The sequence below is a fragment of the Euprymna scolopes genome, chromosome 7 (genome assembly GCF_053919585.1).
Source record: "Euprymna scolopes isolate OS-2025 chromosome 7, ASM5391958v1, whole genome shotgun sequence".
In the NCBI taxonomy this organism is placed as follows: domain Eukaryota; kingdom Metazoa; phylum Mollusca; class Cephalopoda; order Sepiida; family Sepiolidae; genus Euprymna; species Euprymna scolopes.
The window spans coordinates 146,450,579-146,474,562 of record NC_136488.1 but is presented as its reverse complement, the minus strand read 5'-3'; the positions used below and the strand labels follow the sequence as shown (position 1 = coordinate 146,474,562).

At 32.4% G+C, this 23,984-nt stretch overlaps 1 protein-coding gene across 2 annotated transcripts in view; it reads left to right on the top strand.

Annotated features, from left to right (window-relative positions):
* LOC145280034 (arrestin domain-containing protein 3-like) overlaps positions 1–23,012 on the top strand; it is a 141,355-nt gene extending 118,343 nt beyond the window's left edge. For both annotated transcript variants that reach the window (XM_080131695.1, XM_080131696.1), the window contains 4 exons: positions 133–312; positions 5,520–5,720; positions 16,897–17,008; positions 22,205–23,012. In XM_080131695.1, the coding sequence (XP_079987821.1) occupies positions 133–312; positions 5,520–5,720; positions 16,897–17,008; positions 22,205–22,863 (1,152 nt within the window). In that variant the 3' untranslated portion in view covers positions 22,864–23,012. The remainder of the gene's footprint in view (positions 1–132; positions 313–5,519; positions 5,721–16,896; positions 17,009–22,204) is intronic.
* Positions 23,013–23,984: the final 972 nt, after the last annotated feature.

Genomic DNA, 23,984 nt, shown 5'->3' with positions numbered 1-23,984 from the left:
AATCTATTTTTGAAATACTGAAACTGAAAACGAGTTACTACTACTACCACTACTACTACTACTAATACTGCTAATGCTAATAGTAATTGTTTTGTTCTTTGTTTTTTTTTTGCTTGTTTCTTTTGTTTTTAGACTCCACAAGAAGCAAGTGACAAACGGAATACATGTTGCCTGTGTTGTGGCACTGGACCTCTCGTTCTGAAAGCCACACTCGACAGAAGTGCCTACTGTTGTGGGGAAAACATTCGACTGAAAGCTGAAATACAAAATAATAGTGATGAGAATGTCTGGATAGTTTGTCGACTGATGCAGGTAAGAGAGAAAACTTCTTAAATTTTGCAACTCATGATGATGATGATGATGATCCTCCTCCTCCTCCTCCTCCCCACCTGCACACTCCTACGCCTAACCCTAAACCTTATATTACTGTTTTATAATGCTCTGAAATTTTCTAGTTTTCCTTTTCTTTTTTATTTATGTCATTTATTTATTTGCATCATACTCTTTCTCTCCTTGTCTTGCTTTCTTTTCTTTTTTTTTCCTGCTATTCTCAAGCAAATAATAAGCAATAATGTCATTATTGTTGAGCGTTATCCATTCATTCATTTCGAATAAATCAGATGATTATTGCTGCCATTTGTTTCTCTGATATCTCTCTAGTTAGAATTCTTTCTAGAAAGGTCGCTAAAATTCATAAGTGAAAGTGTTTCTGTGGAGCGAACTGGATTCAAACTTTGCACACGCAGGTTGCCAGTCTACGTATCCACAGTCACTTCCCAGTTGCTTCCAAGCAAAACATTCAGGTTGGTGATGCAAGATCCATAAAACCGTCTGTTTACCACTTGATGCTGCTGCTGCTGAACCAGTATTCTACACAGAGTCCAAGACGATTGTACCTCAAGATTTCCTAAATTGCATATAATCCTCTTCATTGACTGTTAGACCTGCAACGCACAAAGCAGCAAGGCAAAGCAGTTGCATACAAAGTTGGGGAAGGTTTGGCCTGGAACACACAAAGGAATGGTAGTTATACATGTACAGTTGCAATGTTGTTATCCTCACTTCCATAGATTTGCAGTTTTGCATCTGACATGTTCTTGCTTGCCACAGACACGCAGATGACCAGAAAACAACAGATCCTGATGTTAACTCCTCTGGGATTTTCACCGGAACCCTGCCAGTTGGGTATCTCTGACACTACCATGTTATACAGCTCCTACCGTGACAAGGAATGGTTGAATTTTAGAGGAGGGAGAGCTGCTATTGCTATTATTCACCCTCCCACCATTTCCCCTCCCACTGCTTCTCATCTTATTCACAACACTTCCGACCATCTAAAACATCCAATGTGCAAACAAGCAAGCAACCATGGTTATTAGTAATGTAACTTTACAAAAAACGAAAGAAAATAAATAAATTAATAGATAAATAAATTAATAAATTAATTAATAAATTAATAAATCAATTAATAAATAAATTAATAAATTAATAAATAAATTAATAAATCAATTTTTAAAAAATCCGGGTCCGCATTTTTTTTTTATTACCGTTACTTTCCCCGTCTTGACACCACTTAAAAAGTCTCTCTCTGCCACATGTCCATCTAACCTAGTTCCTTTTCTCCTTCCTCCAACCGCATGCCAACCACAGCTGGCCCATTCTCATTCTTGACTTTACATGTCCATTTTTTTTCAACGCGCATTTTACTTCTTCCCCGAACACGTAGTGTATGTTATTTTTCTCTCCTTTTTGCCTTCTTCTCATGCACAGTCCCTAATTTGCATATGTGCATTTTTCGGCTACTGCTGCTGCTAATTTTTTTGCAAGCCAGCCATCCTTTATTGCTGCTGATATTTTCTAATAGCAATGGCCAAGAACACACTGCCTGAAAGAACTTCCTTTAAACTCCTCGGCCTAACGTTTACAGGGAACATGAACTGGAATATATATACATTGAGAGCATTGCCAAGGCTGCTGCAAAGAAGGTGAGATCTCTCTACCGTGGTAGAAAATTACTTATGCCTCAAAGTATCCTGTACCTCTATAAGGCCGCCATTCGCCCATGTATGGAGTACTGTTGTCACATTTGGGCTGGTGCATCTGCTGCTTGTCTCTTACTTCTGGACAGGGTTCAAAAGAGAGTCGCCAATCTGATAGGTCCTGAACTGTTATCTTGGCTTCAGTCTCTGTCCCATTGACGAAATGTTGTATCCTTATGCCTGTTCTACAAGTACTTTAATGGTGAATGCTCTGACAAACTACAAGCACTTGTACCTCCTCGACGTGACTACTCCCAACAAACCCGACAAGCAACTAAGTCCCACCTCTTTACAGTAGAGATCCCTATATGTAAGAAAGCCTTTTACTGCAATAGTTTCTTCCCCAGAACTGCAAGACTTTGGAACTCCCTTCCGGGATACTGCTTTCCCAACTGTACTGATATGCAGAAGTTCAAGTGTAATGTGAACAAACATCTTTCTACTCATCTCCCTTCATAATGCCCCTGCAAATTATGTCCCCAATAGTAGCCCCCTACTTCAAAGTGGCACTTGCTTTGTTTGGGGTGAAAATTGAATTTAAAAAAAAAATGCTCTCATGTGCAGTATGTTACAGTAATAGTAATATATAAATTTAGCAACATTAAAAAAAGTCAACAGTAAATTTCTATTTAAAACAATTAAAACAAACGGTCGAATGGTTCTAAGTAGTTTTATACTATCTAAAACATCCAATGTGCAAACAAGCAAGCAACCATGATTATTAGTAATGTAACGTTACAAGCAAACAAAGGAAATAAATAAAAATCTGAGTCATCATTTTTGAAAAAGAATTCTTTGAAAACATTTTTGGTAAAAGGCTTTTCTTTTTTTTTATTTTGATAAAGCACATTATTGGACCCAAAGACTTCAATAAAACCATAAAAAGCTTCATTTTTATTATTCTTTATAATTTTTTATTAGACTCAATGGAAAATAGTAAAATGTTATATTGTCACAGAGTGCGTTGTGCGGGGGGGGGGGGGGAACGGAGGTGAGAACTGTCAACGGCAACAGAGGTGGATGTACTCGTTGATGGGGTCACAGGTTAAAATCGTTGACACCCAGGTGCTGAGAAAGCCAGACGGATTTATATAAATAAGACAGTTAATTTGTTGACAGTGAGACTTGAAGAACAGAGACGGCAGAGATACGTGCCTGACTTGTGAGCCGTTCGCAACCCCCCCCTCTGTCCTACATCACACCAAGCTCACCTGAATTTAGCATTATGAAAAAGAAAGAAAGACATTTTATTTTTCTACAACGCATCAATATGCAATGGTGGCCATGTTTTTTTTAATTAGTTCAAATTTAAAAAAAAAACATGGCCACCATTACATATTGTCCATTAAGTGTAATAAAAAATTATAAAAAATAATAAAAATGAAGCTTTTTATGATTTTATTTAGGTCTTTGGGTCTAATAATGTGCTTTATCAAAAAAAAAAAAAAAAAAAGAAGTTCTTTATGGTTTTATGCAAATCAAATAATTTATGCACCTGAAGTGCATATTTTCCACATTTTTAAATAATCTAAATTTGAAAGTAAGAAAAAAACCTTGGAAACCATAAATAAAATGCAAATATTTTTTTTTTTTATTACGAGGCCATTCCAAAAGTAATGCGTCCTATTTATATATTTCATCCAAATGTATCAAAGAGGATTTTGAATTGCATTATTATAGTATGATGACTGAACATTCATGACCTGAAAGTTTCATCTCTCTGTTGGAGATATTAATGGTGTGAGACTCTAAGAAAGCAACCCCTGTCACGGACATGCATCAGAAACATAGATGCATCCTTGAATTCCTGGCAAAAAGTGCATTGAGAATGGTACTATGTAGAAAAATAAATTCTGGAGCACAAAAGGTCGCTAATTTTAATGGTACCACTCCCATCTTTGTAGCTCTTCAACGTTTTGAGTCAGAAAAAAAAAATAGGAGGCTTTACTTTTGGAACGATCCTTGTATGACAAAGCTCGTTCTGAGCATACATGCATGGTTTGTAAAATTATTTAGGTTCTGATGTGAAATATTAATCTAACTAATGTTCAATCTCATTTTGTGATGATGTTGACCTAAAAACATCTAAATGGTTTTGTAATCCTCAAAATAAAAGATAATCCAAAGAAGTTAGGTCAGAAAAATATGCAAGATGAAGTAAAATTTCCCAACCAAATTCTCCTAGAAGATCTTTAGTCAGTAGTGCTGGGTGAGAACGAGCATTATCATGATGGAAGACAATTCCCTTTCGGTTGACCAAAGAAGGTCATTTTTCGGTCGACATGAGTGAAAATATTACAGAAAAAATATGAATGATACTTTAATGATCTGAAAGGCCTTCAAATTATTTGTCTGTTTGTTAGTTCACACTTTTTTCAATAACCACTCCTTGAATTTTTTGGAAATTTTGCACAAACATTAGTCATGGTGAAAGCAAATTTTTTTATTCAGAACCTTTCAAATTCAATTTTTCACATTAATCACAGACATAAATTTGCTCACTGCAGTCAACATTCCCAACATACAACTTCATCATGATCGACATACCCAATGTCAAAACTGTCATTTCGATCAATGACAAATTTACAGCATTCGGTCCAAGGATTCCACCTGCGCGTGGCAAGTTTTCCTTCTTTTGTTGATTCATCACAATCATAACATAAATGTTTCTTACAACCTTCAGCATATCATGATAATGCGCACAAAGTAGTGTTGAGCCTATTAATCGGAATCGGAAAAATCGGAAGATTTGGGGTTATTGGAATCGGAATCAGAAAAATTGAAATCTATTTTCCGATGCCAAAACGATTCTTTTGATTGTCTTTTTTATTTGATTTTGTTTAAAGCAAAATATTCCATTGCTGGTAATAATGATAAAATAATAAATATTCATTGATTTTAAAATACAAGCAAAGCTAAAATCGATAGATCATCCTCTACAAGTGTATTTTAATGTTTAGGAAATGAACTGCATATTTAACATGTGTATTTACGAAAATCGGGGAAAATAACAATCTTATAGTTAAATAATTAGAGATTTATAAAGAATTGGAATTTGCATCGGTAATTATATCAGAATCAGGAATTTAGCACGGAATCAGTAATTGTATCGGAATCAGAAAAAATATTGGAATCGTCCCATCACTAGCACAAAAGAAAACAAAGCGTTTTTGCATAACATGCATCGCACAAGGTGTTTCACCTTCACAGACTACACATTCCTTGACATAGCAGTACTCTTTTATATCTTGGTCACTCTCAAAATTCTCTTTCCAGGCTTATTCACTCGTGGAGGAGGACCCCGCATGCTTGACTTTTTTTCTTCTTTAAAACAAATTTTTTTATTTACCTTTACATATATAACCACCTTTTCAGGTATTTTATTTTGTCAATCATTTTTTTCGTCAGAAATACAAAAATTTTAAATCAATAATTTTTTTTTCATTTTTAAAGTTTTGTTTATCTATTTTCATTTTCTAGTACGTGGTTTTCTTCATCAACAAAGGTGTTTTGGGTTTGAACAAAGACACGTCACATAAAGTATTTGAAGTTGAGGGTCCCCATGTGACTCCCTACACGACTACAAGAATAGACGAGCTTGTCCAACAACTGCAAGTCCCCGTTATGCCGCCAACGCTGATAAATGTTTGTCAAAATGTGGAAATATATTATACATTAAAAGTGAGTATGCCCTACATTGCAAACAAAAATCATGTTTTTTTATTTTTACACACAAGTCGTTTCAAACAGATTTTTTTCAATTTCAATAAATTAGATTGCTATTGTATAATTTTGTTTCTAAGAGTTTCCTTATTATTTATTATTATTATCATTATCATTATTATTATTATTATTATTATTATTATTCTACTCACTAGGAGTTTTCACACAGGTTATCATCATAGGTTACTCACAGACAACAACTGGTGGTATTCCCTGGAGTCTGTGTGATAAAAAGTCTCCACAGATTTACAGTATTCTTCATCCCTTTAAATAACCTTTGCAGATGAATTTGCATCATCAAAAACAGTCACTTGCCATTGACTTCTCGCTGGCAATGATCATTGTTCATCACTAAAATTTGGACGGCAATAAGCCTCTCCAAGGTCCCAGTCCTCCTCCCACTCATCCAATAGAGGTTTGGTTAATGCTTTCTCTCCTCGGTCTTTTCATCCTTCTTGAATCTTCTTGTCTGTTGGTGTGGTGCCAGTTAATACTAGCACTTTTGGGGGATGGGGGGGGGGATAACTTATGATCATACAGTTTCAGTTTTCTTGGTTCTATGCTGTGTTCCTCTATTTTTTGTTTTACTTCGGTTGCAGTTTCCATGTGGCCGATTAGTGAATGTAGTTTATGTGCATTAGTATTCACATCTTAGGGTTTTCCTTAAGATTGCCATTGCTTTCAGCATTACTGGCTGTTGTATAGTCTCAATCTTCCTCTTGATTCCAATTTCTCCAAGTTATTTTTCAAGTTCTTTGGGACCGTTCCTAGTGCTTCTACAATTATAAGCATTACATTGATTTTCTTCATGTTTGATATTATTATTATTATTATTATTATTTTAATCACTAGGAGTACTCACAAAAGCCATCTTCAAAGATTTCTCTTTGAGAACAACTTGTGGTATTATCTGGAGTCTGAGTGACAACAAGTCTCCTCAGATTTCCAGTACTCTTCACCACTTTCGATAACCTTTGCAGATGAGTTTGTGTTATCGCAACAGCCGCTTATGATTGATTTCTTGTTGGCAGCGACGGTTGGTCTTCACTGGAATTTGGGTGGCAATAAATCTCCCCAAGATCCCAGTCCTCTTTGCACTCATCTAGTGGAGGTCTGGCTAGTACTTTCGCTATTCGGTCTTTCCATCCTACTTGATTCTCTTTGCTTATTCAGTGTGGTGTCAGTTTTTGGTGACACAAAAAAAAAAAAAAAAAAAAAAAATGGGGGAATGTAGAGGCGCAGGGGATAACTTACAATTATATAGATTCAACTTTCATGATTTCATGTGATGGTCTTTTGTGTTTTACATCTGTAACATTTTCTGTATTTCCAAATTGTGCCTGTAGCTCCTGTATGTTAATATCTGCATTCAACGGTTTTCCTTAATATTTCAGTAGTTTTCATTATTGTTATCCGTTGAATCTTCTCAGCTATACCTCTAATTCCAATCCCTCTCATTCTCTTTTCAAAGATTTTTGGAATTGTTCCTAGCACTCCTACTATTAGTGGTGTTATCTTGACTTTTTCATATTCCATGTCCCTTTGAGCTCTCTAGCCAATTCCGTGTATTTGCTCCGCTTCTCCGTTTCCTTGATCGTCACTCTGTGGTCTGCTGGAACAGCAAATTTTACAATATGGTAGGTCTTTTCCTTCTTGTTAACTAATATGACATCTGGTCTCCTTGCTTGGATAGGTTTATCTGTTTGTATATCCATGTTCTATAGAATTTGTGACTTTCATTTTCAAGTACTGCTGCCAGTTTGTGCTTGTACCATTTGTCTGGGTGTTCAAGGTTTTGTTGTTTGCATAATTCCAAGTATACTGCTTTCCCCACTTGATCATGTCTATTCTTATATTCTATTGGAGCTAGTTTGCTGCATTCACTTATTATGTGGCTTATTGTTTCGTCTCTTTGTCCACAGAGTAATTATTATTATTATTATTATTATTATTATTATTATTATTATTATTATTATTATTATTATTATTATTATTATTATTTCATAGTAGTCTTAACTTTTGGATGTTTTTAGCTGAATTTTTTTCTCCTGAACATCAGGTCAATTCTTTTGACATCAGACATTCAAACTGTACCTTAATACTTTTGCTGTTCCTAACAGGCTAATCTTTTGCAAAATTGGAGAAGAAATTGTCTTGTTAATCTGATTAAGCCATTTATGGTAGCTTTTTATTATGGTTCCAAACATTCCAATTACAATGGGAATCACCTTGACTTTATGTTTCCACCTTTTTTGATAACTTTTACAAAAGAATTTGCATTATTGCAACAGCCCTTTACCATTGACTTCTCGATGGCAACAACCATTGGCCTTCACTGGAATTTGAGTGGCACTAGTTGATTATCCTAAAAAAATGAAACATTTTTTTCTTAAATAAAGTAATCAATTTCATTTGGACATTCGATTCCAAAAAATTGTTAATAAATTTCATTTGTATCTTGATGCGAAATTTTATAAAATTCAATATTAATGTTTTAAGTTAAAGAAGTTAAAAGATTGTTTTGGATTTGAATATATACATGCATATGATTTTCTTCATGTTTTCAAAGGCAATAATCATCCCTGAAATTTTTACTACTTTATTATAAAAGTCAGATCAAGTATGGTTTAGGGCCTCCAGCAGACTGGAGAAACAAGTGGAACAGCTTTTGCTCAGTACCAATTAAAAGAATCATCCCCCGTTTGTTTATTAAAAAGTTTTGTTTAAATAGTTTTATTAAAAAGTTTTATAAATTCAAAAAAAAAAAATACATCCTACATTAAAAAATAAATCTTGCTGACGAAAAAACAAATACCTTGATTTTTTTTTTATGCTTGTTTATAGAATGCTATGTACATGTACGAAGGTTAAGATCAAACTGGTGTTGACCAAATGCATTGCATGCAGATTCAGTCACAAAGTAGACAAAGAATAGGAGATAACTTCAACTCACTTTTTCTTTGTAATAACGGCATTTATTTCCTTATTGTGTGATGTCACCCACATGATCTTGAACATTATTCACACCTCTCACGTGATCTCGAACGTGCTCCATATCTCTAATGTGATCGATTTTTCTTTTTTCTATAGTCTTTCCTTTTTTAGTGACATCATTTTGCATGTATTTGCATACGCGTGTCCGTACTATGTTACACATCTGCTAGGATCCTTAAATCCTAATTGATCCCAAAAGTCTTATACAAATGTAACAGAGGTGTCTGATATATCTGCAAGCGTTTTCATAAAAGCTTGGTGTGAAATATAACAGAGTGAAAAAGAAGGAAAGGGAAAGAGTTCAATGTTGTGCCAGCATCTTTGCAAAAAAACTTTTGAAAACGTTAACATTTGATTCAGTGTTGTACATTCCATAAGTCTGGAGTATATTAGATGTCGAATTTACATTATTGCAGTAACATTAAATGGTTCAGCAGGTGTTGTGTATTGAGGAGGAACGCTCCCGGTTTTTAGTTAGAAACGAAACAATTAGGATCGAATATTATTATTGAAGTAAAATTCTGACATCTAACGCAGTTATTAAAAGTGAAAATCATTACATTTTTGTTAGTTAGATACGATTCCAGGAATGCAGTAAATTATCCATTGTAGTGAAGAATGCAAATTAGAAACAACTTAATGCAACAAAAGAATGTGGTAAGCAGAAAGTTGTTGGTTGGTTGGTTGGTTGGTTGGTTTGGTTGTTTTTGTTTTACGGCATATCAACCCTTTTTGGGTTATTTAATGCCGAATCCAAAGATTTTGAAGAAAAATTTTTTAATAGAATATATTTGTTGTTTTCAAGTCGGTTTCTATTTAACCCATAGTTAGGACCCTAACAGGTACTACCACTCTGGATCAGAGTGGACCTGGGAGCAATGGTAATTAAAGGGTGGCACCACACTCCCCAAAGCCTGCAAGCTGGGGCCTCACCACTGGATATAGTTTAAGGTCATATCCAGGACCAACAGAAAGTTGTGTTGGTTGAGTTGGATCGAAGTAGGAATAATGGAACAATGGAATTAAAGAATGTCCACAGAGAAAATCTGGAACTTGTGTTGCCAGGAGACGTGTTGGAAGCAGGTGCATGTGCCCATGCATGAGTTTCACATTCTGACATCACAAAGAAGGTTAGATTTAATTTATACACTTAGGTTAGATTCAGGCAGCAGTCAAACAGTCAATCAGAGAGTCCAAGTGAGTTGGGAAGAAAGAAGCAGTCCGGTGGAACAGACTGGAAAGAGTGACAGAAACTCCTTAGGAAGTGAAGAGGGTCAAGAAAAGACGACTGTTTGTCCCATAAAGACCACATGCTCCGTTGTCTAGAGTATTTGAAGTCTTACAACGGAAAGTATAAACACCTCTCGAAAATCAAAACTCTGAAGACAGTTTATCGTTAAATCAACAGGTTTATTGAAAAATGAAGAAGGTAAAAACTGAAAACAGAAAGAAAGAATAATACAGGATTAGCGTGAAGCTTGGGGTGGAAGGAGAATGCAGTAAATGTTTAAAAATACAGAAGAATTGAATAAGTCCAAAATACCGATGAAATAGAAAAGTAAGAAATTGATCAAAGTCCCAATGTGGAAATGGAATAAAGGAAAAAACGTTGAGGAGAGAAAGGTGGAGGCGGTAGCAGCTAAACCCTCATGGCAGTCACCCACTAGAAAGTGAAAAGGAAAGCTCTAGTGATGGGACAATTCCAATATTTTTCCTGATTCCGATACAATTACCAATTCTGCACTAAATTCCCGATTCCAATACAATTATCAATTCCGATTCTTTATAAATCTCTAATTATTTAACTATAAGATTGTTATTTCCCCTGATTTTCGTAAAAACACAAATGTTAAATATGTAGATATTTTCCTAAACGTCAAAATTACATTTGGGGATGATAGTCTATCGATTTTAGCTTGATTAGTATTTTAAAATCAATAAATATTTATTATTTTATCATTATTACCAGCAATGGAAGATTTTACTTTAAACAAAATCGAAAAAAAAAAGACAATTAAAAGAATCGTTTTGGCACCGGAAAATAGGCATCAAATTTTCCGATTCCGCTACCAATTCCAATACCCACAAATCTTCCAATTTTTCCGATTCCCGATTCCGATTAATTGTCCCAACACTAGAAAGCACCGGTGTCAGCAGTGAAGGGTCACAAGTTGTCCCCTCCAAAAAAAGGGAAAGATGAGGGGCAGCAAAATGGAGGACTGTGAGTCATGACAACGATAATGTAGGAATGTAGCCGGCATCAGATTCCAATCATCAGCTGGATGAATAAACGTCTTGTATTTGTTATGTAAGCATTTTGTCTTTGTTCGTCTTTCAACCGCAAGGTTTGTTTCATTGTCTGGTATAAAGAACTTTGTATTAAAAGCCCCCTTCCAGAGGTTGACTGTGTCTCCCTTTTTGATAATGCATCTCCTTCCTGTTTAAAGAACTTGCATTAAAACACTTCTCTTCACATCTGTCTCTCAACTCCACTCTCATAAAAATTGCTCCCTCTATCACTTCTATTATAAATGTGTACCCCACAACGTAACACAGCGGTATGAATGCTGAAAATTACGTGTTGCGTTTGTAGACTCTTTGCTACCATTTATCTGCGGTCAGTTTTGCCCTTGTTAATATTTTTCATTTATCATATTTTTTTTAAATAAAAAAACAAACACACTCACATGTACTCCGAAACATGCAAAGTAGTTACATAATGTTATTAATGTAGAGAAAAGATTTTTAAAAAATATATATTGGTTCTTCTTTGTTATAATACCGAAATTCTAAAATCAAAATATAGAATTTCAAGTAAAATCAATGATATCTACTTAATTGTCTTGTCGCAGTAATGAACTAGGTGTGTCAGAATTTTTTGGGAATTTTTGACACCCTTAACACAAAACTGTGAATAAAATATACAAAATTCAGTGGATTGTTTAATTTCTTTATGGAATATACTTCCAAAATAAAATATTAAAGTTTTTAAAAAAATAATAGAAATGTTATTTTTAAAAAAAAGTGTTTACAAAGTGCATGCGTGTGCTCATGCAGCTATTTTTCTACACAATGAAATGAATTGAATTTTAGGAGTTAAATTTTTTTCAATTTTTTCAATTTGAAAATCTATCAAAGTTTTTCTATTGGTTCAATTTTTAAGATATTTTCAGGTTTAATGTGAAATTTTATGCTCTTTCCAATAAACCCAATATAATATTCCAGACAAACGTTTTTTTTAAATTCACCCCCCCCTTATTAAAATGAAAATAATTTTCTTACCTAAGGTTTATATATCACAAATTGAAGATGAAATATCAATAACTAAAATAATCCAATTTAAAACAAAAACAAAAGAATAGTTATGTGCAAATTTACCTATGAAGTCAAAAGTTTAAAACCCTTTTTTAAAAAAGCATGTTGATTTTTTTTTAAGTGAAACCTCATATTTTGAAAATATTGTCCAGTAAAAATCGGACACCTACATCAATTTTTTCTATTTCATTCAATGTTCTTTTTTTATATTTAAAAAAAAAACAATTTATTGCATAAAGAAGACATAAAATATTTTAAATCAAAAACTCATGTAATTCTTTAGAAGAATTAAAAAAATGGAAAATTTGTTGGCAGGTTTGTGTTTAAAATTATTCAACTGATGAGTGAAATATGATCATTTTTCAAATACGGTGACCCATAATTGACTAATTAAGTTGGTTGTTGACAGCAAACACGTCAGAAATTCAAAGGGGAGGTAAGACAACTAAAAATAAATTAGCTTTTTTCACACACCAGTACACCTTTAAGATTTCGTATTTTTCAACTGGAAGAAAGAGAGACAACTCTGTGTGAACATCTGATATTACAATTTAAAATCATGGTCTTTTTGAATCCTCGCTTAAAAAATTATTTTATTTAAAAAGTACATGAAATATAAAATATAAATATGGACAAATTCTTACAAATGAAGAATGGAAGCACCCATTGATTATTATTTTTTATAGGTAAGTGATTTTTTGAATTTATATATTCTTATATTTGGAATAAGTTAAAATTCGTTGAATTTCTTGAAATTATTTTTTAAAGAAAACCGATTAAAAAAAATATTGCATATTTTTCTATTAAACCTATTTTAAAATTTGGTCTTTGCTCCTTTTATTGAAAAAAAATTAGGATTTAAATTACATTTTTCAAGTAGTTCGAAAGATAGTGAGTCTAATTATTCAAATTTTTATCATTCATTTTTAATGGCGACATCTGACACTGCTAGTAATGAACATATCCAAAAATTACGAAAAACGATAAGGTATGAAATTAACTATTTAATGAAAATAATTTTCAAAGAAATGTTTGATATGTTTCATCTATAATATAAATCTCACCTGTATTTAGCGAAAATTGAGTTTTGTTAAGAAAAAAAAAATTATTTTTAAAACACGCTGTATATTAATTCATTCTTACTGAAAGGAAAGAGGTAGATCCACAATATTACATGCATAAACACGTTTATATTTTTATAGAAAGATTTTTCAAACAAAAAAAATAGTTATCAAATAACCAAAATGGCCTTCAATTCTATGTTATAAAAGAATCATTTATGAATTATTTCTTTATCATTCTTTATTCAGAAGTTTAATATTTAATAAAACGGGCATTTCTTCATAATATGTTTCATCTATAATATAAATCTCACCTGTATGTTTAAATGTATGTATAAATGTATGAATGTATGTATGTTTGTATATCTCTTTTGGGGTGGAGAGGGCTCCCATAAGCCGTGGTGAAGGCAACCTTTCTAGGAGAAGCAAATCTCTGATTTAAAAAACCATAAAGCGGGAGACCAGTACCCGCATTAAGCTGGTCTGCAGTTTAATTTGTTGCTGGCTATCTTGCTCTTGCTTGTTGCTGGATCTCAACATTTTGAACCGAGAGAGAGACTTAGCTGTCGTACAAAGCTAAGACTCTGTAACATCATCTTTGTATAGATACTCCCTCAGGCATTTGGGCTCATGGATTTTAAATGTCTGAGGGAGTGGCACTCGTTTGACAAGACGCTGCAATCATCATATCTCACAAAACTTTCGACAGAGGCGACGGATTTTCACGAGATCGGTATCATTTTGAAGCTCGACCTTTCGGAAATATCGCAAAATTGGCCAAAAACATTAATTCCTTTTGGCACTTTTCTATAGGAAGAGATCGCGTTTTTTGCTGATATTTTCAAAAGTCATCGCCTCTTTTCAATTGTCTAGCCTTAATTTAAACCTACGTCACTTCCAGTTTGGCGATAGGCACAACAGCAAAGGCATCACTTTTTTTTTTCACTTTCTTGTCCTCCTTAGCCGATCAGAAATAAATATCGATTTGGGAGATGCATTGCTGTTTAGGTCTAACTTGGAAAATCCAACTGTTTGAATTTTATATATGATATAAAAGAAACATCTGCTAATGTTTTACATTTTCATATTTGTTATTTGCAACACTTGGCTTTGATTTCTTAAATTCCATTTACTTTACCTTCCTTCATATCCCAATAGACAAAGAGAAAATACTGTTGAAATTAAGCCATCTTTGTTTAATTAAGTCAGAATGATTTTATTTCTCGTTAGGATTTGTGTTCCTTGATAGAAGCGTTGATTGAATTGGAATAAAATAAAATATGTATAAGATACGTTGAAGCCAAAACAACGCATTATTACAAAATAAACAGATATTTATTTTGTTTGAAATTTATATTGAAATTTATATATTTATAAATTTCAATATAAATTTCAAACAAATTTAAATATAAACTTAAAACAAAATAAATATCTGTTTATTTTGTAATAATGCGTTGTTTTGGCGTCAAATCTAATCTAATACATATTTTATTTGATTTTATTTCTATTTATTAGGGAATCAGTGATGTTCTCGTCTTATTAAGCTTTTTGGCATGAGTAAAAATATGCAACCAAGCTAATACCTTCCCTCAAATACCTGCCTTACCCTGAATGCTTTGTTTCCTGGGGTTTGAAGTCATTGAAGGGTAATTCTGCAGTTTAAAACCCGTTTTCCGTGAGTCTCGCTCGGCAACGACTGGCGAATGACGGAAACTGTTGCATTATTATCAACTGAGCAAAAAGAGACGCAAGTGAGCAGACGATAAAAATTGGAAGAAAAGGAAGATAAAAAGAAAGGAAAAGAAAATGTTTAAAAAGAAAAGAAAAGAAAATGTTTTAAAAAAAAAAGAAAAGAAAAGAAAATGTTTAAAAAGAAAAGAAAAGAAAATGTTTAAAAAGAAAAGAAAATGTTTAAAAAAAAAAGAAATGAAAAGAAAATGTTTAAAAAGAAAAGAAAAGAAAATGTTTAAAAAAAAAAAGAAAGGAAAAGAAAATGTTTAAAAAGAAAAGAAAAGAAAATGTTTAAAAAAAAAGAAAAGAAAAGAAAATGTTTAAAAAGAAAAGAAAAGAAAATGTTTAAAAAAAAAGAAAGGAAAAGAAAGTGTTTAAAAAGAAAAGAAAAGAAAAGGCAAAATATCATTTTACTTCTTCAAGCAGAACTCTTGTGGAAAATGAATAATTCCAGTATAAACACCCCCAACTTCCTCATGTTAAGAACGGCTTTTGGAATAAACACCCCCAATCTCCCCATATTAAAACGGCATCCAGAATAAACACCCACAACCTCGAAAGCCGCCGTTCTTAACATGGGGAGGTTGGGGGTGTTTATACTACGCTGGTGCAGGTTGTAAAAAAAATACCAAAATAACTTTCCCACAAACAAAACAAAAAATATATTTGTTCACTAATTCAGAGGAATAAAACTTTTATTATTCCCCCCCCCCAAAAAAAAAAAACAGTTGCCATGAAAAAAATAAATAAAACAGTAAAATTTATGAAATTATTACACTAGATTGTTTTATTTTCTTTCTTTTGTGTTCGTTTTTTTTTTTTTATTGACTTCCATTCGTTTGGTATAATTCGGCGGTTTCCGAATGAGTCTCATGGAAAAACGGGCTTTAAATTGCAGAAGTACACCTTGAAGCTCCAGCATCTGAGATTAGGCACTGATTTGATAAACAGCCATAAAATTATTACTCGTCCGTCCCGACAAAACAACCTTGAACATCTTGATTACCATGTTTCTAGCACGCATGGACTTGTGTAACAAAGTACATATGAGCACATGGGAAAATATCAGCAGCAGCAAAGGATAGCTGGCTTGTGAAAAGATTTACAGCAGCAGCAGTAGCCAAAAAACATGCATATGCAAATTAGGAAGTGTACATGAGAAGAAAAAAGGAAAAAAAGGAGGGAAAATGCATCACGTGGTGAGAGAAACAAAGTGCAGTGTTGAAGAAAATAGGCATGTAAAGTCACAGGTTAGAAATGGTTGGCTAATGCCAGTGTGAGATGGGAGAAAAAAGTGTACCCCGGGCAAGATGGACGATGACAAGAGACTTTTAAGTGGTGTTGAGATGGCAAAGTAACGGTAATAAAAACTTTTATTAAAAAAAAAAAAAAAAAAATGTTGGCCCGGGTTTTTATTTATTTCCTTTGTTTGCAACATGACACATGTCTACAAAGCCAGAAAACAGTACCAGCTCCCATGACTTTCAGAAACATTTTTTTATGCTCAGAATTGCTGAGTCATGGAGCAAAACCTGCTTATATCAGTTGTTGGCTGCAAAAACAATGCATTCTTTAAAGCCTTCATGCTTTACAAACAAATCAGGACTTCTGATGCAGCCCCCTTCACTGGACACACGCATATATATCATGTCTCATACACTATTTATCTGACAACTGTACGTTTGCACTTGCACACAATGATTTTATTGTTATTAAAATTATGACTGATATGAGAAAAATATTTCCAGAGAAGGAACAACTTTCAATGTCATATTTCCAGAGAAGAAAGAACTTTCAATGTCATATTTCCAGAGAAGGAAGTACTTTGAATGTTGTATTTCAGGTGTAGGTTTCATGAAAGTGTTTCTGTGGAACTGACTGAATTGAAACTTGGCACTATATGGGTTTCAGTCTGTGTCATTAACCATTTAGCCACGCTATCTGTACATAAATAGTATTAGAGAAACTAGTTTGTTTCTCATTGATGTCAGTGTATTTCAAATGGTAACTAAGTAAAACGTTTTCTATTTCAGGTTTTTCTTCGCATGGAAAAGACAGGAGATGTCCTTCATATTGACTTCCCAATCACAGTTGGGACAATTCCATTTCGAATTCCAAACAGTCCTTCTCCTGAAGTTAAGTATGGTAAGCCATTATTTTTGTTTGTTTGTTTCTGACACTTTTAATTTACATAAACTCCCACAACCTAAAATGTTCAATGAAAGACTATTCCTGCAAGAACAATGACTTTTTTCTTATTGTATTTTCACCCCAAATAAGACACAGTGCCACTTTTATGTAGGGGGCTTTTGTCTGGGACATAAATTGCAGAGATACTATGTAGGGAGTCGAGCAGCAAGACGTCTGTTTACATTACATTTGAACTTTTTCCTGTCAGTACATTCAGGGAAGCAGGAACCCGAGAGGGAATTCCAAAATCTAGCAATTATATGGAAGAAACTACTAGAGTAAAAGGCTTCCTGGCATTTAGGGATATCTACTGTGTAGGGGTGGGATTTTGCTGCTTGTTGGGCTTGTTGGAGGTATTTACATTGAGGGGATACAAGGGCTTGTAGTTTGGCGGAGCATCTACCATTAAAATACTTGTAAAGAAGCCGAGGGATACAACATTTCGTTGATGGGATAGAGGCTGAACATATATACCATGCACTGGATAAAACAGGGGAAGGTAGACTTGCAGAAGGGGAGAACAATGGTGCAGTGGAACACTGGGCATCTAAAAATTTTGCATCCAATCATATTCAGATTATCTCCCTTTTTTATAATATTTCTCACTACTAGAATTTATACTTGAGTCTTTGGGGGCATACAATTAAGGAATTGGCTACAGGCATCACCAGACGTTTGCATGTTATTTTGCAGGAGGAATCCTACAGATAAGCAATTAAAATTATTTTGTTTTATTTTTTAAGTTGTTAAATTGAATTCAAATGAAAAGAGAAAAACTAGTAAAGGAAAGATAACTCTTACAATCTACTCCATACTCAGCTTTTTTCTATGTGTGATAATAAACCAACCATTCTTCTTCTTCTTCTCCTCCTCCTCCTCCTCCTCCTCCTCCTCGTCGTCGTCGTCGTCGTCGTCGTCGTCGTCGTCGTCGTCGTCATCATCATCATCATCATCATCATCATCATCAACAACAACAACAACAACAATAATCTTCCACTCTATAATAAGGACCAATGTGTATTTATTTGTATATAAATGCATAAATAAATATATAAAAATTGTATATAAGGAAAATTTGATTTATATTCTGTAAATTAAAATTTACACTAAATTTATATTTTGACAAGGAATACAAAAATTAAAAACATGTTTCTTATTACACACACACATTAGAAGAGATTACTCCAAAGGTTTAATATATTTAAAATCAATTAACCAATTGTAATGTGCATATATCAATAAAAATTTAAGCCATGTGAATTGACTCAAATATTAAGCAACAGGATTAACATTTCGGTAATCGAGTTGTTTTTGGTTTTTGCCAGTATATATATATATATATATATATATATATATATATATATATATATATATATATATATATTTGAATATCCAATTTTTTTATTGTCTTTAGATTGTACCAATATTTTTCATTTTTCTTTATCAAACCTGAACCCCTTTTAATATATCGTTTCAGCAGCTTATCAACTTTCAGACAAATATGTTTTCTTTGAAAATTTTAGTTTTCAATTCATGTACTAACCAGAAAAATTTATAGACTACCAATGAATATTATTTTGCTAACTACATTTCCTCTGAGGATCTGAGCCATTCATTGAAACTCCATGGAATAAGGAAAATATTTTTAATTTTTGTGATCTTTGTCGAAAAATAAATTTGTTGTAAATTTTAATTCACAGAATTTAAATCCAATTTTCCTTATGCTATTGCTCTATTTCAAATATTGAGTTTTTTCATCTGGTTAGGATTTTTATGTAAATATTAGTATTAATATTTATACTTGCTTTAAGTTTACAGAATTATCCAATTTGTAAACTGAAATTAAATTTTCTTGTTTATGTGTGCGTGTGTGTGTGTGCGTGTGTGTTGTAAATTGAAATTAAATTTTTTCTTGTAATAATTGTATATAAATATATAAATAAATATATATCCGCCCCGTCACACAAAAGTGTTTGAAGAAAGCAGAAAGTAAATAACATGTCACCCCCCCCCCCGACGCCTTAATTGAATTTGGAAAGAAATCCTAATGTGACATATTTTCTTTCTTTTTTCTATAATTATAATATTTTTTTGCCTTAATTTGAAACTTTCCAGTTTGAGACATGTTCTTTCTTTCTTGCTTTTTTTTTAACTTCAGCAATTTAGATGTTATTTTATGATTATTCATGTGAACACAGATGGAGCATATATTTTTTTTTGTTTATTAATTTTGACAGAGGGTGTACACTTGTGAAATAAAGAGTTCTCATGAACTGAAGTTCTTTTTTCTCAGAAATAAGGTATAACTGCAAGAACAAAGATCACAAACTATATCTGCTGTCATCAGATGAGACTGTCTGAAGATACTGGCTTCATGACCTAAAATGCACTAAACATTAACATTAGTTTTGTTTTTCCTTGCCCTTTGCAGAACATGATTGAGTTTTGCAAAGTAAAAAAAACAAAAAAAACAATTTTCATCAACAAAACAACCAAACTAAACACCATGAATACATATTCAAAGATATAAAGAACTTGAAGCATAAAAACTTTTTTCAAAATTACTGGATTCAGCATTAAATAACCCCCAAAAAGGGTTGATATGCCATAAAACAACGAAACACAAGCTATAAACTTTATTTTTTTGCACACACACCTATCACAATCATCATTCGGTTTTTAGCATGGTTTAAAACAATCTAAGCTGAGCTCAATTCATGACCCAATGACTCTGATTTTTTTCTAATCAATCTATTATAATAGTCATATTCCTCTCTGTTTGTTTGTTTGTCCACTATTTCAAAAACAAATTTTAATACTGAAAACGGCCATTTATATCCTTTTATGCCTGCATGATCTCTATGTATATACTATTTATTCAAAAGGAATCAATATTCAAGAGGTTATCTCATTTGCATATTACATTAAAGAAAATCTGTTTTGATAATTAGCTCTCGCCAAAACTTCTGAAAGATGCGTCAGAATGTGACAAAATTGGTATCATTTCAAAGATGACAAATATTGAAAAATTGGATGACAAATATCGAAAAATTGACCGAAAAGATTCATTATTTGGGTCGTTTTTTACAAGGAGAGGTCACTTTTTTCACTAACATTTTTACAAGTCATTCAAACTTCACATAAAACAGGTTATTTTGAATGCACGTGATGTCACAATACAGTGGGTGCATTGATAAGACCGTTTGTTTTTTTCACCTCCTTTTCCTTTTGTGTGCTATGGATTTGAGCCTGCCTACTACTCCTAATTTTTTTTTTTTTTTGCGCTCGCACAAGTACTCACTGCTATTTTGACTTGTTTTTATTCATTTTTTTTTTTTTGCTCAACCAACTCCCTTACACACACCTCGATACACCTGGGTAATGCTGGGCACACAGGCTTGTATTATATAAAGTTGACTTCTTTAAATTATTTTTAATTTTATTTACATTTAATTTATTTTTAATTATTATTATTATAATCAATATCAGCTGCATTTAAAATTGGAAGTAAGTTTTCATTTAACTTATGAGTTATTTCCCTTTAATTTATGAGATTTTATTTCCCTGTTTGAATTTCAAAGATGAAGGTGACTATGTTTTATGCTTCCAAAAATCCAAAATATGGCCAATTTTCAGGAAAATCGTAATAACTAATGATATTTGGTGTATCTTAAATAGTATATAACTAAACTCTCTGGCCAGCAATATGGTTCTTTGCTAAGATAAAGTCGGCAAATCTATTTTTTAAATATATCATTTTAAGCCATATCGGAAATAGTAATATATCTAAAAATTATGAAAATTCATTCAGTAGAACAACTAGGTGTTTCAGAATTTTGGGGAAATTTTTGACACCCCTAACACGAAACTACAAATAAAATATAAAAAACTCGTAATTTCTCTTTTAAAAGTGGGTTGTTTATTTTCTTTATGGATTATACTTCCAAAATAAACTATTAAAGTTGTATAAAAAGTAATAGAAATATTATATTTTATTTTTAAAAAACAGTAATGAAATCAATTGAAATTTACGAGTTAAGTATTTTTCAATTTTTAAACTTTAAAAATCTATCAAAATTTTTCTATTGATTCAATTTTTACAATATTTTCAAGGTCAATTTGAAATTTTATGCTCTTTCCAATAAACTGAATATAATATTTTAGACAAACGTTTTTTTTTTTAAATTCACGCCCCCTCCCATTTTGAAATGTTTATTAAAAAGTAAATAATTAATTTACGCACCAAAGTTTTATATATCACAAATTGAAGATAAAAGATCAATATATTCAAATCTAAAACAAAGAAAAGAAGTGTTTTTTAGAAATTTACCTGTAAAGTCCGAAGTTTAAAACCTTTTTTTTTTAAAAACACGTTTTTTTTTGTTTTGTTTTTTTAAATGAAACCTTGGTCCTTGCTCCTTTAATTGAAAAAAAAATTAGGGTTTGAATTACATTTTTCGAGTAGTTATAAGCTTGGAAAGATAGGGGGTCGAATTATTCAATATATTTCATGCATTCATAAGATCAGTTTCTGACACACCTATAGAACAACTGCTATTGTGTTTTTAGTAAAAAAAAAAAAAAGTATATGGCTATAGACAATAAATATTGCAGCCATGACACAAGTAATCTAAAATATTCCTTTCAGAGTTATGTCCCCTGTGTATAAACTCCTACCGTCTACTTTGTAACACCGAAGAAAAATACAATTTTACCCAATTTTCCGTAAAAATTACTTTTAACCATAAATAACTTTCTACTCAATGATTTTTCGTAATTTTTGGATATATTACTATTTTCGGCATGACAATTAAGTATGTAATATTGTTTTCGCTTAAAACTACATATTAAAAAAAAATCGATCTACCGACTTTATCTTAGTAAGCACCTATTTTTTTACCTGGCAATGCCGGGTATGTCCAGTTAGTAAAAATAATTTTTTTCTAATCAATAAAAAATAATTTTTTTCTAATCAATAACAAATAATTTTTTCTAATCAATAAAAAATAATTTTTTTCTAATCAATAACAAATAATTTTTTTCTAATCAATAACAAATAATTTTTTCTAATCAATAAAAAATAATTTTGACATTTTTGTTTGTATTATTTAAGAAATTGCACGCTCTAATTTTTTTTCCCCCCTTTTTCAGAGAATGCTGTTAGTCATGTAGAAGGAGGCATTTACATCAGTTCCGAGTTTCAGTTTGGTGGTGTCTACATGGGAGACGAGGATGAGACACCCGAGGAAATCATTCTCTACCGACCCGTCTATGTTTGTATTCCACATGTCAAACTAAAGTATTCGAATTCTGGTCCTTTGCAAGAGGACAAACCAAAAGAGAAGAAGAAATTGCTGGACAATGAGAAGTCGTCAAGTGTTTTCGAAGAGAGAGAGCTCTTGGATAAAAATATAGCACAGGCCAGCGCTGACAAAAAGGCTTGGCTCATGGACAAGGTGGCTCAGGCTCACTTTGAATCGGAAGCATCTGAAGAGAAGCCCAAAAGCAGGGGTAGAACGGAGCGGATGGCTGCAGCCGCCATGGTTGCAGCTACGCTGGAAACGGTGAAGCAGATAAACGTGGACGTGTCCGAAAAGGAGAGACACTACGTGGTGGACAAAGTTAAAAACGACGAAAGAAAATCTTCAAAGTATATTCAGCTGGTTCCTGTTGAAAGAGACACAAGTGAGAAAGAGACATCCGAGGTAAAACTGTCCGCTGAGAAAGAAGAGAAAGAGAAGGCATCCGTAGATAGTGACGTCATCTTGCTCAGTGAGACAACTAAGAGTACTGAAGCCGCCGCTACATAGACTATGAATTTCCTACATTTTTATGTGTATAACAAGAGGGCAACAGAAGCGAATCGCTGTTTGTCCGTTTCAGAAGACAATTCCTGGCTTTTTTTTTTTTTTTTTTTTTTGTGAAAACTGAATATTTCATTTGTACATATCTGCATGCATATTCATGGTGCTGGTGTATTCGAGTAGTACTCAATTTCTGGCCTCAGTAAAGTAACATCACGTATTATTGTAACCGGTGTGCTTTTTTTATCAATAAATTTTTAAAAGATGAATTCATGTGGCGACAACAGTATGGTCGCACAGAGCAAAAAAAATAAATAATATATTAATTATTAACTAGTGAGACCTGTGAAAATTCCACATCTTTCATATGTAATATATTGCTGCTGGACATTCTGTAGACATTCAATTACACTTGGATCTTAGTAAGAAGACCAAGAACGTATATTTTAGTTTTATGTACGACCCAAAAGCAACATCATTTATTTAAAAACATTTTTTACATTGCGTTTTCGGTAATGATGAGCTCCTATTTATTAAAAAGGAGGACAGAAGGTGATAAAATACTGTGAACATTAAATTAGTATCTCTATACTAATAAATTAATGTTTGTGGTATTTTATCTTCTATCCTCCTTTTTAATAAATAGGGTCACCTGATCGAATAATTTAATCTGGAAACTGTGATACACATATGTATGTTAAAGGTACTACGGTATTAATATATATATAATAATTAATAATATATTAATTATACATTTCACAACTTAATCAAGTAAATTAAATAAAGTTATAGATACTGCGACTCAAAACAAAAACTGCCTTTTTTGTTTGTATTTTAAAGAAGCACATATTTATTTTTAAGGTAAATACATTGTATATTAAAAACAAATTTTTTTCCAAACTTAATCAAGTAAGGATATATTTAATTAAAGATATTTTTTTTAAATTGTTTGCTGAAAAATAAGAAAAGTTGTTTTTTTTTATTTTGTTTTTAAATAAATTTATTTATTTTTTTATGGAAGTCATTTCTTGTTCCTGCCTGTTTGTTTTATAATTCGAATTTTCTTTTTCTATTCTTTTGAAAAATCTATTGATAAAATCGCACCGTAATTTCAGATGAAGTGAAAT